At 44.9% G+C, this 14,174-nt stretch overlaps 1 protein-coding gene across 4 annotated transcripts in view; it reads right to left on the reverse strand.

Moving 5' to 3' along the window:
* Positions 1-1,455: 1,455 nt before the first annotated feature.
* The window catches only part of ENTPD4 (ectonucleoside triphosphate diphosphohydrolase 4), a 39,541-nt gene continuing 26,822 nt past the window's right edge, over positions 1,456-14,174 (reverse strand). For all 4 annotated transcript variants that reach the window (XM_030879025.2, XM_070045813.1, XM_060301267.1 and 1 more), the window contains 5 exons: positions 13,124-13,290; positions 9,492-9,816; positions 7,723-7,808; positions 6,646-6,807; positions 1,456-5,457 (listed from right to left, as the gene is read on the reverse strand). In XM_030879025.2, the coding sequence (XP_030734885.2) occupies positions 5,229-5,457; positions 6,646-6,807; positions 7,723-7,808; positions 9,492-9,816; positions 13,124-13,290 (969 nt within the window). In that variant the 3' untranslated portion in view covers positions 1,456-5,228. The remainder of the gene's footprint in view (positions 5,458-6,645; positions 6,808-7,722; positions 7,809-9,491; positions 9,817-13,123; positions 13,291-14,174) is intronic.

Below are 14,174 nucleotides of genomic sequence, written 5' to 3' on the forward strand. Positions count from 1 at the left end.
GAGGCCATCAGGCTCCCAGACGAGATGGGGCTGGGAGGACCCTTCGGGGTGTACCGTTTCCTCGGTGGGACGCTCAGCTCCAGGCAAATCCCCAATCTGCACGTTGGGCTTTGCAAAGGGTGCTCCTGTGTCTTTGATGACTTTCCATAAGAAGACAGTCTGACAGAGATGACGTTCACTTCCCTGCTCCCACGCCAGTGAGAGCACCGCAAACCCCTCTGTGCAAACTATTAGCATTTCGGGATCTCAGGGAAAAAAAAAAAGATCCACTTCTGCATTCCAGACTCATGGGGCAAATGGAAACAGATGAAAAACAAACCAAAACCCAGAACTGCTGCCTTGCAGATCTGTTAACAGGGGCAACCACTGGAAGCAGGTACTTCACTTCTTCCCTAAGATGTGGAATAAAATGTAGACATCTTTAGGTGCCTTTGGTATATTTTAATGTATTTACCCTTAGACACAGAGGCCCATATTTATTGCATTGCCTCAAAAATTATTTAAGCAGGTTTTCTCTTATTATTATTCTTTCCTTTCCGTGGTCACGGGCTGGGGCTCCGCACTACTGCGCTCACCATACGCCCACATTCCCACTTGGTTCTGCCTCCCCCGAGCATTCCCTGCTTTTATTTTTGTTGTTCTTTTTTTTTTTTTTTTTTTTTTGTGGTACGCGGGCCTCTCACTGTTGTGGCCTCGGCCATGGCTCATGGACCCAGCCGCTCCGCGGCATATGGGATCTTCCCGAACCGGGGCACGAACCCATGTCCCCTGCGTTGGCAGGCAGACTCTCAATCACTGCGCCACCAGGGAAGCCCCTATTTTTGTTGTTCTTAACAGCCAGTCCCCTTCCCTTTCCATCTGTCTCTATCATCTATTTTCAGGTTATGGCTCAGGCCCCTCCTCCTGCAGGAAAAGCTCTATTTATATATTCTCAAATAGCTGAAGAAGAGGGGCAGTGTCTAACAGTTGTTAGCAACATGAACAACGGGATTCATGTTTCTCTAGAAATAAACCAACGGCTTTAAGCTTAGATCTAATTGCAAAACTGGCAGCAATGATTTTACTATTTATAAGACAAAATACGTAAGGTTGGATAATTTCTTTTCTTTTCCTTGTAGGTGTATATAGAGTTAACGGGTACTTTTAAATGATAACCTTAAAAACCATAGTCTCGGGATGGCCTTGATTGTTGATGAAGGGGTTGCTATTACGCCATGGTGTATATTTCTCCTTGTGAAATGCTTCGTTTCCCTGCACACAGGGAAACCTGCACACAGCAGAGCTTCACTACACGCACGCCAGATACAGCAAAGGCATGGAGCGCACAGTCAGACTCAGACAATTTATTTTACTGAATGTAGGTTCAAGTTCAACTAAGCATTCTAACAGGTAACATGATTCAAACGTCAGAGAGAAATCTCTTTAAATCCCAAGAAAGCAAGCTCACACACAGTCTGCGGGCCATCGAATGAACTTTTTATTCTCGACACTCATCCGTGTGGAGTGTGGCCACGTGAGGTTGCCAAATATAGAAAGTGATAGACACCACAACCATCTCCCGAAGATAATTATTCTTTGAATGGAAAACATCACTTAAATAAAAAACATTTAAAGATGCTCCCTTAGTCTGTATAATTCCTAAACGTAAAATATCATCTTAGTAACAGAACAAAGAACTCGCCTTGGTTGGTCACATCATTCATTACGGAAGGGGAAGATCAATAAAAATCATAAAAAAACAAAACCCTGAAATAGAAATAAATAAATAATTTACTCATAGGTAGTTTTGCTGCATTGCACGTTACCACACAAAATTCTAAAGCTGATTTTTCTTAAAAGCTTGGAAAACACATTTGCCTGTTGGAGTTTCTTGCTAAGTGGTGCATGCTTCTCAGAAGGAAAAGTATTCTATGTAGGCCTGAGTTTCAAATTTAAACACTGGGTAATCTAGCGCTTGCCCTCCTGGGTGCACAGCTGTGATGATGGGAGAGCAAGCGTCTCCCCAGCCCCCGAGGTGGGGAGTGCTGCAGAAAGCCAGCAGTTTAGGGTGAAAATGGGCAGAAACCACAGGTACAAATCAGTCTGTACTTTGAAATGGATTGTAAAATCTTCGAGACCATCCTCTGGAGGTTCAGAAAGGAGCAGCACAGATATGACGATGGAACAGAAGTGTTTACTGGAGGAGTCTTTCCACCAAGAGTTAACACAGAACATTGCTCTTTGAGAGGCTTTTAGCAAGTTCCCACCAGTCCAATTTCTCTTGCTTTCTGTTGCTAAAAGTGCTCAGAGTTTACGGCCTTCTTGGCCAGCCCTTAATTGATATTCTTTGCTTCCTGAGTTAAGCCCCTCCGGTGCTTGCCTCTCACCCCTGCCTGCGCCTGCATCGCTGAGAGAAACTTCCCGGCCGTCTTCTCCTCCCTGGTGCTGGGTGGAGAGAAGCTACTGAGCCCTTCTCATGACTGCAGACATCTCAACACAACACTGTGAGCCCTCCTGAACAGCACGTTTTAAATTTGGGCGGGGGGAAGGAGGAGTATGCTACTTGGTTTATTAGAAAACCGATCTTGAAAAGAATCTAGAGGAAAAGGTAAGTGAAATTCTGGTGCATAAACAACTATTTTGAGATTGAAGTTTGGTCACTTCTCTTGCCCCTCTTTTTGTGCTCACGGGTGGTAACTACCTTCCTGAATGAAGAGGACGCGGCTGTATATCTGGTCTTGAACGGGACTCTCCACGCAGGGTCAGCAGATGTCTTCTGTAAAGGGACACTTAGTAAATATCTGAGGCTCTACAGGACACGTGCAGTCTCTGTTGTGTATCCGTCACTTTTTTTTCCTTTAATGACCCTTTCAAAATTGAAAAACCATTCTTAGCTCAAGGGTCTCCTAGATTTTCCCTGTGGGCAAGTTTGCCAGGCCTGCTCCGGGAGTTCTTTGGCACGGGACACGGCACCGAATTGTGCAAAGTACAAGGCCGCTGGGCCTTGGAACCCTAATCTGGGGACTTCTTTTGGAGAGTGAGTTAGGTCCTTGCAGTTGGATGCTCAGGCTTGGATCCTCCATGCTGGTCTCTACTACACTCCCCAAATGGTACAGAGCTGGACCAGGTTAGCATCCTTTATTTAAAAAGTGGCTATTTATCGTAGGAGGTCTTAATTTAGGCCTATTTAGATCTATGCCTATGCTAGCTTACCCTTGCCTTGATTTGAAAGGCCAAATCACCTATTCTAGGCATTCTGCAGGTCAGGGCCTTACTACTCCAAATAGCTGACGGCAGAAAAGCTAACATGGAAACTTACTTCTTTACCACTAATGCCACCCACAGTCCGCAGGGCAAGCCTCCTTTAAGAAGTCAAGGAGAAGCACACCAGTTCACTATGCCCCTGGGGTACCCATGACACAGCCCGAGTGTGGCTGCGTCTTGAAAACGAACAGTGTTTACCAGGGACCAAGCATTTAAATAGCTGGAGACCAGCATTTCAGAAGCTGGATTTTTCGAAAGACATCTGTCTCCACCCTCTCTGAAACAAGTCTCTCTACACATCAGATGCTATACCACCATACAGCTCCCCTAACCTTCTTTATATTTGAGAGGCAAACTTTCTACCAATAATTTGTCCGTTGTTAGAATATTCACTTTGAAGAGCAGAATCACAGGATTTGCTTTTCTTTCATAAATCTGTAATCTTTTAAGTCATCAATATACTTGTATGCCACATTTTTAAGTAATTAATGGACGAGATGAAAATCTAAAAATTTTTTCTGAATTAAATAAGGGCTTCAGTACCTGAATTCTTTCTCTCATCATTGATTTTTTAAAAAAGCAGTTGATGATTCTCGAAATATACATTTGTTACCAACTAGACGAATCTAGCTGTTCTGGAGTTAAGAAATAGCTTGTGCGTGCGCGCGCGCGCACACACACACACACACACACACAGAACATCGCCTAAAAAACTATGTATGAGAATTCCCAAAGCTTCTAAACTAAACGAATAGGTGAAAACCCACTAATCTCATACACGCCAATCCAGTTGTCCTTTTTAGGTTTTTGTTTAAAATGTCAAACGTGTTTTCTTCAGAATGTGAGTTGATTTCTCGTGTTCAGTTCTTCTCTTCATTTGGATTTACAGTGGCCCTGCCAGCACAGCCTCAACTGCGACAGTAAGCTAGGTCTCTGAACTACGAGGGCAGGGGGATAACGACTTGAAGATGGAAGAAACCGGAGCACAATTAAACAAGCACAAACGAGCTACTGAGAAATAAGGATGTGCCTGTTGACAAGCACCAGCTCCAGTTCTAACACCACCGAAACCAGTGAACTATGAATTTTCCAACTCAGAAACGTAGTGTTCTAAGGCCGCTGAAAGATGGCATGAAGAAAGTAACTACCTGTGGTCAGAAGAAGTAACAGTAACGGGGAATGATTCTTCTAAATGAAATGAAACAGTGCATTCTGAAGCGTGTGCTTTTAAAAGTGAGAGCACTGCACTCCCTCACTCTCTCCCATCAGTGGGTTTCATACACAGACACGCGCACACACTCTCACTCTCACACACACCACCCTCACCCTCACACACACACACACTCTCACCCTCACACACACACAGCGCTCTGGTTATCATTTCACATTTTTCAGGTCTCTTCACTATCAATTTTAAAAACTGTTACCTCTTGGTGCCTATACCTCTCTATTTTGGATAGAAACAGTTCTGATTTTTTTAACCTGCAAAGAAAACACACAGCAACAGCCCTGAACAATAAATAAAACTAAACATCTCCCTCTTTAGGTTAGCGCTTTCAAGACAGAGAGAAAAAGGGGATGATCAGTCCAGTCGGTATGTGTTCTGCTTCTGTGAAAGCGTCACCCCTCGGTCCCACCTCCCCTGACAGAGAAAAGCCTGCCGTTTCCCTCCAATATTAAAGTGCATCTGTTTAAAATCAAATATACCTTAGAGAACAACCAAAAATCTTAGTAATTTTTGGCAGGTATCCTATGCAGCAAAAATGAAGTGATGTTCCCTTTTCCCTATTCCGCAACTTAAAGCTGGACACAGAACGGCTAAATGCAATGCTTCTAGGACAGCAGAGTTTAGGAACAGTGGGTTTTGGTTTTGTTTCAAGGAACGAAAAGGGAAAGGAAAAACAAAACAAATGAGAATGAAGAGGAGAAACCCTGAGGCGAAAATGGCTTTTCCGTTAGAGTCTTTCTGGGGCTCGAACTCCGGTTCATAAGGTGCTGGCGATCTTCTGGGACGGAAGGCCGTCCTCCAGCCAGACGGTGGCGGCCGAGCCACTGCGCGGGGCCCGCCTGTGAATGCGCCGCAGCCGCAGCAGGTAGAGGAGGATGGCGAGCAGGACCACCAGGAAGCAGCCCGAGAACAGGTAGTGATTGTACACAAAGGAGAAGCCCCGCCAGTGCGCGTGGCTGGCCCGGAAGGTCTCCTGCTGGATATCTCTGCCCACACGGGAACAAGAACAAACATGAGAACGAGGCAGGCGGGAAGGGTGATGTAATGATGCGCAGGGTGGGGTGGGAGGGGCCTGGTTTAGGACTCAGCTCTGCAGACGGAAGCTGGAACCTCCGTCTCCCAGACTCAGTTTCCCCTCCTCTAAAATGCAGGATAATGTGGCCCAGCAGAGGGTAGCTGTAAGTATGAACACGATAACCTGTGAAAGGGTATTCTTAAGTCTGTAGCTGTTACCAGCATTATACTTTGGGTAACAAAAATCAGAGAAAGTTAGAACTGTGAGTGTTTCACTAACACACAGAAGCTAATGTGGAATCAAACCACACGTTTATGATCAGCAACACCCACTACTCACACGTTTTGCAGTTAACCCAGCTAAATGTGCTGCTGGGAGACGCTTAATTAAATGAAGGGAAAAAACAAAAACAAAAACAGCTAATACCTCATTGGTTAGTGAACCAGGGTTCTTATGGGGGGGCGGCAACTGACAGCTAAGTCTGTGAACTTGAGTGGGAAAAAGGCGCACCTTTATTTTACCGACCTCTGGCTGTAATGCAGCATTTTCACTGAACGTGAATGCAGACAAAAAGCTATCGCTACTATAGTATCAGCAGAACAGTGACTCTGTTCCTAGAGGAACTCACAGAGCTTTTACATCACACTGTGGGGTTTTGCAGATGCCTCAAAATATCATCAACAGGCATCGTTACACTGAACTGACAGGAAGTACGAATTCTGCTGCCAGGTCTTGCTATTTAATGTGCTAATAAAGAACGTATACCACTGTATCACAAATTTGTCTTCTGTAATATTTTGATAAAGGTACTGCAATACAGTGGTTTCCTCTATAGCCTATGTATTTATATTATGCATTAAAAACAAGATTTTGAGAAGGGGTCCAAGGCCATAAAGGTTAAGAACCCTGGAATGGACCCTTCTGTGCAGGGGCTAGGGAACAGGCAGCTGAGAATAAGCACTTTTGTGGCGCCTTTGCTGGGATGGTGGGCTGGGAAGGGAGGAGGCTCCGGTGGGGAAGACCAAGTCAGACCTCCCCGACTCTCCCATGCTGCCCACAGCCAGCGCCAACAACACCCCAAACAGCCACACCCACTGCCCACAACGCCCGGATGCAGGGAAGCATCTTCTGTTGGATTCTCGTGACCAAATTCGCATACCTTAAGGGTAAAAAGCGGGTCCTGTAGAGGATTGCTCCGAGGGTCCACTGAACCTCCTTGTCGTACACTTGCAAAGCTGTCTTCAAATTTTTGTAGTTGACGGGAAATGAGAAGCCCCTGTGGAACACCTCAAACATCCAGGCGGATTTGAAGCACTGATACCTACAAACAGCACAGACGTGTGAGTGCCACTGAGTCACTGGGTGGGTCCAAAAGCACGTTCGTGGAGTCGGCCTTGCCCTCTGTGAACAACGGGGCTGCACAGGCTTCACGAGGCCTGTGCTCTGAGGGCGAAAGCATCCGTACGCATCTCCAGCTGACGTGCTTGCTTTACGCCCTCTGTCCCACACCATTCACCTGTTAAAATCAATCTGCTCATGAAGCGTGGTCTCCGTGTAATTTAATACGTGGCCGCGGGAGATTTTTCCCCTCAGGCCTTCCATCACTTACTCAATTCAGTTCTGAATAAATACTGAGCAAGTTCCACCTTCTCTGGACCTCAGTTTCTTTATTATAAAATGAGAAGATAGGCGGGTCCTTTTCAGCTCTGATAATCTATGATTCTAAATATTTATCAGAGGGTTGCTTTTTGCAAAGCACTGGGCTAAGCAAGTAATAAGACATCATAATAAATAATAAGATAGCCAGTGTGCTTAAATGACTTATAATGAAAGAGGATTTTTTAAAAGCTACAAGTAACTATAAACACAGAATATGATAAACACCACAAGAGGGACGTAATGAGCGCTCTGGAGACTCGCAGAGAGGGACGGAGCCTAGCCAAGTGGACAGAGGAAGACTCGGAAGGGACAGCACCAGACCTCTGAGGTCTGGGCAGGACATCAACGAGGAGAGCATGCCCAGGGGAATTCCAGGTGGAAGGAAGAGCAAAACTGAGCCCCAAACTGCAAGATACGTTTGAGCACGAGTATTTGCCATTGGTCTGAAAGGAGCCTGGAGGAGATGAGGAGGAGTAGGGACTGATGAGGACAGAAAGGTAGATTGGGACCATGGTATGGCCAAGAATGGACACACAGTTTCTTCAACACACCCTGGGCTCAGCTGTCTATGACTTACTTGAGCCTGTGGAGGTCGGCGTGAGAGGCATACAGTCCTCGGTCAAAGCGTTCCCGCAAGATTGACCACTTCGTTGCGCAATAATCCTGAAAGAAATTTCACCCCAAAGAAATCACTAGGAAAGGTTTATTAAAGTTTTTTCACTTTAAAAGTTTTTACCAAATTCATATTCATAACAAACATATCCTTCCAATTAGGAGACACAAGCTTGTGTCTGTGACCCATGAGGACGAGACACACAAACACTTTGTGAATGCTTACTGATGAGCTGAGACAATGCTTGTTCTTTGTCTTAAGATTCAGCCAAAGTTATTGTTAAAGAGAATCTCGCTGCCCACAACCGACCTCCTCAAAGCTGCTAAGTTTCTCCCCGCAATGACTGCATATGACAGGCACAGACTTTTGGAAAAGTGAAGCGGTCCTTCAGCCAGTTCAGACTGAACACCTGTGTCTGTGGCTATATGGTGCAAGGTTCTGGGAACACAAAGATGATTACGAGAGGCTTTGTCTTCAAGAGAAGGGAAAGAGGTGCCACCTTTTCCTGAAGTTATCTGTAATGTTTACATTAACAGCTAACATTTACTGAACCCTGTGTTGGCACCTTCTCTAAATGTAATGCTTCAAACAACTCCTTGACACAGCTGCTATTCCAACCTCTATTTAAAGGATGAAGACATTGAGGCTCACAGGGGCAGTGAAACTCACAACAGGGGATACAGAGAATGGCACTCAGCCTGGGGTGAGAGGGCGAGGATGCATGTCAGGCAGAGGAAACACGACGGACGAAGACAAGATGGGAGGGAGCACAGATGGGAGGGAAATGAACAGATGTCTGATACGATTAGAGTATCAAGTGCTAGGTGGGGAGATGAGGCAACAGCGTGGGAAGGACACACTAAAGCATTTGAAATTCATCCTGGAAGCAAGAGAAAGCCACTGAAGACTTTCAATAGGAGAGCAGGTGGCTGCACTTGGGTTTCAGACAGAACACTTGGGAGTGGTGTGGAGGATGAACCACAGAGGGGGGCCAGATGCAGAAGGACCACGGGGAGGCCCCTGCATAGTGCAGGTGACAGAGAGCGGCCAGGGCTGGGACGGCGAGGGTAGGACAGAAAGTAGGGAGAGCAGGGCTCTGAGAAAATGTATGACATACAATGACACGCTCGATGACTGCTATTATGGGGTGTACAGCGAGGGATGGAGGAGTGACAGGGAGAAGTCTGTACCTCCTGGGTTTGGGGGAGGGGAACTAGATGGTTTAGTGATGCCATGACCGAGACAACATAGCAGAACAGAATGGAGAGAAAGGGGGGTTGTCTGCAGTCGTGAAATCTAGCAGGCGCTAGGCAGGCAGATGCAGAGCCTCCTCCTGGGAGGCAGCAGCAAACCACGAACACGGATGAGACCATCCAAGAGCCTGAAGGTCAGAGGACCAAGGGAGGAAGTATGGGATCACCAAGGCTGAGAGCCTAGGAAAGGGTCAGGGAGGCAGGGAGAACAAGAGAGAAGGGGTCCTGAAAACAAAGGGTCGGAAGCTGTGAGGAACTGTCAGATCAGAATTACACTATTACACATAAAAGACTGTCATCTGGAAGCCACTGATGGCCAGTGCAGTCTCACAGGGGACTTTCTGCTTCTGCTGTGACGATTCCTCCGGCCCAACCAAGGGAGCAGGGCTGCCGAGGTGCTGCACACAGCCTTCACCCTCCCCCTCGCCCTGCTCTGGACTTGGGCCCGTCGCCATCTACCCTGGCTTCCTGGGTGGTTACCTTCGCAGCTCTCGTAAACGCGGCAGCGCTGTAGTCTCCCCCCATCCGTAGCACATCCTCAGTGCAGTAGTAGAATTCGGAAAAGCCGTAGAATTCACTGTTCTGGAAGTGAATCGGGGGCTGGTAGACCCCATTGAGGGAGGTCTGCGTCTCGTTTGTTTTGTTCATGAAAGGCTGGATGGTCTCTCGGCACAGGTCAAAGGCTCCCGTCCCCCGCAGGTACAGTGTCTGTCCATTCTGCTGGATTTCATCTTTAATGTCCAGGGGTAGGCAGGGGTCCAGGTACGGAGTATCAGGAGTCAGCCCAGTCTGTTTCCCCAGGAGCCTACAGGGCAAAGAGAAACTTCATCACGAGACCAACAGAAAACTGTGTGAAGAAAAAAGTGGCTGCAAGTCAGTGTTTCTCAAACTCTGCCCTATGGAACACAAAAGGGTTCCGGGGGCTTCCCTGGTGGCGCAGTGGTTGAGAATCTGCCTGCTAATGCAGGGGACATGGGTTCAAGCCATGGTCTGGGAAGATCCCACGTGCCGCAGAGCAACTAGGCCCGTGAGCCACAACTACTGAGCCTGCGCGTCTGGAGCCTGTGCTCCGCAACAAGAGAGGCTGCGATAGTGAGAGGCCCGCACAGCGTGATGAGGAGTGGCCCCCGTTTGCCACAACTAGAGAAAGCCCTCGCACAGAAATGAAGACCCAACACAGCCAAAAATAAATTAATAAATTCCTACCCCCAACATCTTCTTAAAAAAAAAAAAAAAGGGTTCCGGAAAAATTAAGTTGGGAAAACACGGACTCAAGCCCCTCCTGGATACTGATGATACACATGTGCGTACAGCAGACAGCTGAACAGGGTCCAGTGAAAGTATGACTTGGTCAGATTGCTGACGCTTTCCGTGCCCTGTGACGCAGGCTGGTGTCCACGGCTGCTGAGGGTCCGTGGTTAAGAAGCTCCTCCCAGTGTCCTGCTCACTGCAGTCCAACGCCCACCACTGTGCTGTTCCCAGCCCCATTTCTGCCACTAGTGCTTGTGATCTTAATTATATACAGATGAAATGTGACCGTGACAAGAAGTCGCTGGTGCTGTTAAAGCTAAGGTTAGATGGCTTAGAAAAATATAATAAAGGCAGATTGCTAGAAAACCAGTGTCAAATTAGGTGTTAGCAAGATTAAAAGAAAAACAAGTTGGGAAAAATTAATAAAAATCTAGACGAAGTTGGTATCAAATTGCTTCACAGATGTCTTTAAGGCCCTGGTATCCTTTAAAGAAAGCCAAAATGACATCAAGATGAGTGGGTGCAGTGCCTGCCAGAGAAATAGCCTAAGAAAAGCCTTCAGTCCAGAGCAAAAGATTGGCAAATGAATACGTAAGTTAAAACAAAGTGCTTGGGGTTGATTCTATTTTTATGATTCTCTGTTTTAACTGAATGTTTAAGTTAACCAACCATTGATCCCAATTGCAGCAAATAACAGTTTCCATTGTACTACAGGCTCTGAGAAGTCCTGTAGAAATCTTAACTTGTTCACTGAAATGCCCTATGCTTACTACCTGCCGATGAAATGTCCACATCTGTCATCCTACTATGTGTCCCCACCATTAAGCAACTGAGAAGTAGAAAAGAGCATACAACAGCTTGAGTTATGTTACTGTTTGACACCAGGAAATCCCATGGGCCTAAAAGGTGTTTAACTATTAGGAAGGCTCCTGAATTTGATATTCAGTCACTGACATTAAGTCAACTTTTTACCTGCCGCTCAACTGACAAGTTGTTTATTCCTAAGATCAGGGCAACTCAGAATGCACTAAAAATGTTTAAGTAATTTTAAAAAATCCATCATCACTACTAATGGCCAAGGGATGAATATGCATTTCAAGGCTCAATTCATGACATATGTAAAAGTGATGACTAACATTTATAATTATTATAAAAGTCCAAGATGAGTCAAATGTATACTTCATGTTACAGTTTTTAGTTGCTCTACAACTAAATTAAAAAGTACCACTGCAATGTCCATTATATAACCTTCTTGACATTAAAACCAATTAGTAAAAATCAGGGTTGCAGAAGAAGGTGTTTCTCCAAAGTTCTAATTTAAACATCACTTATAAAATATTTCTATTTTAAGACTATTACTAAAAATAATTATACTAAAGTGCGCTATGTAAAATACTATTTTTAAAAAGAAACGGGGACTAGTTAATCTCTCTTAACTAACGCTATTCAGTTAACGTCTGGAGCAGACAAAGAACCAGTTTTTATTGCTTCTCCTATTCACACATGTGAATTTCTGGAAAATGAGGTAATCAATGGCTCTGACTTGGCCTTTCTTAAAGTTCAGGCCTCCACAGGTTTATTAAGATTAAATTGTAGCCATTATTTTATAATAACTATAAATGAAATATAACCTTTAAAAATTCTGAATCACTACATTGTACACCTGAAACTTATATAATATTGTACATCAACTATACCTCAACAACAACAAAAAAGATTAAAATAGATCAAGGAAATACACTATCATTTATCTCTATGAATCAGGATTTTTCTCCTCAAAATCGTTTCGTCAAAACAAAACAAAGGGGCTTCCCTGGTGGCACAGTGGTTGGGAGTCCGCCTGCCAATGCAGGGGACAGGGGTTCGAGCCCTGGTCCGGGAGGATCCCACGTGCTGCGGAGCAACTGGGCCTGTGCGCCGCAGCTGCTGAGCCTGCGTTCTAGAGCCCGCGAGCCACAACTACTGAGCTCGCGAGCCACAACTACTGAAGCCTGCGCGCCTAGAGCCCGTGCTCTGAAGCAAGAGAAGCCACTGTAATGAGAAGACCATGCACTGCAATGAAGAGCAGCCCCTGCTCGCCACAACTAGAGAAAGCCCACGTGCAGCAACGAAGACCCAGCGCAGTCAAAAACAAAACAAAACAAAAAACAAAGCACAGTAATTAATACCATTTTACAAAATCCCAGATTTCAGATTTTTTTATTCATCCATATGGCTTTCCTGTTCTTATGGACTAATTTCAAATAAATAATTGGTATACACTGAAACTTATAAAATAAACTTAAACTGTTAAAGTGTTTTTGCATATTTTCTATACCAGAATTCTTCATGAACTCATTTTTTGAAGTTTCATTGCTAAAGAGGTTTACAATCACTAACTTTGACTTCTAGATCGTTTCTTTCTCGTGAGTAACTTCCTTCACTACAGTCTGATTCACTAAATAACCGCCAGGCTGGTTTCCCACGACACCGCCAGGACATCCCGTAACTCAACGCTATCATCGTGTCCTGGGGGCCTCCAGGACCCCTGAGTGGCCCAGGTGCTGAGTTTCCGCAGGACTTTGCAATCTGGAATAGCATCACCCAGGGTTCGAAAGTATTTTAATATCCTGAAAGTGAAACCTCTAATCCAGCAGGGGAGCCATGGGTCTGAGAGAACGAGAGCCTTCTTTGGAGGCGGGTGAGCTGGGGCCAAAGGCTGCCCTTTCATTTCTTCTCCAGCTCAGCGGGCAGGGCAATAAACAGCTAACCGTGCTCATATGCTTCTGCTGACTGAGGCCTCCCTGCTTGGCCTGGATATGTCTTCTGTGAGGACAAACCGCGGTTTCAAGGTGACGACCGAGCAGTGGAAGGTGCTTTACCTGTTCTTTTGAACTGTGCTGGTAAATATTCTGTCCTCATATCTCTGTCGAGCAGCATTGCCACCAAACCCAAGAAACGTGGCCACGTAGACGCGGTACACGTGCTCAGTTTGGTGAACGTCACATCCCAAGTTAAATTCGGCCAGTAAGTTCTTAGCTACTTCTTCCTACAGACGTAAGGATCACAAACGTTAGTATTTTAAGCAATACAAAAACAATTACCTCCTGTCAAAAAGAGGGATCTACAAAAATTCTCATCAAAAAGGAGCAAAAATTTCTGCATCTGCATTTCCCAAGGGTCCTTCTAAGCATCCCTCCTAATTCAATACGACAATCCTGACTTAAGAAATCTCAGATGGGCTGCACGTTTGTGATACTGATAGGACTTTTTGAAAAGGGACATTGGCAATGTGGTTTCACATCCTCTGATCTAGGAAATCTACTTATGGAATCCTGTGCTTTGAAAATAATCCTAAACATTGAAAAGTCTCTATACACAAAGATGTCCTTTGCAATTCTGTGACAGAAAAAACTGGAAGTCATCTATATATATAATTTCAAGTAGGGGTTAGTTAATAATGGTAATAAAGTTTATGGAGGAATATGCTTATGCACTGCTAAATAAAGGACAAAAATTGTACAGACAGTAAAGATTTATAACAACCATATTTTTAAACACTATAAACAGACCAAAAAGAATAAAGAGAAATATGCCAAAATGCTAACAATAATTTTTTTGGATGATGCATCCACGGGAAATTTTTTTCCAAACTTACTTTTCTATGAGTTTCTTACTTTATTTGAGGGGAAAACATGACTTTGTACAAAGAGTGTAATCGTTTCTAGAGGCATGTCTGGATGGGAAGCAGGAAACACAAATTGTAATACTTGAATTTACAAAGCATTTTCTAAGGAGCTTAATAAATACTTCAATAATGTTTATTGAGCTGATACGAGGTGCCTAGCAGGCCGTTAGATATACTATATGCACTACCTCAATCAGCCTTATGATAACCCTCTGTTAGAGGCACTTGCAGTCACATGTATAGCT

The sequence above is a fragment of the Globicephala melas genome, chromosome 6, assembly GCF_963455315.2.
Source record: "Globicephala melas chromosome 6, mGloMel1.2, whole genome shotgun sequence".
Lineage (NCBI taxonomy): Eukaryota > Metazoa > Chordata > Mammalia > Artiodactyla > Delphinidae > Globicephala > Globicephala melas.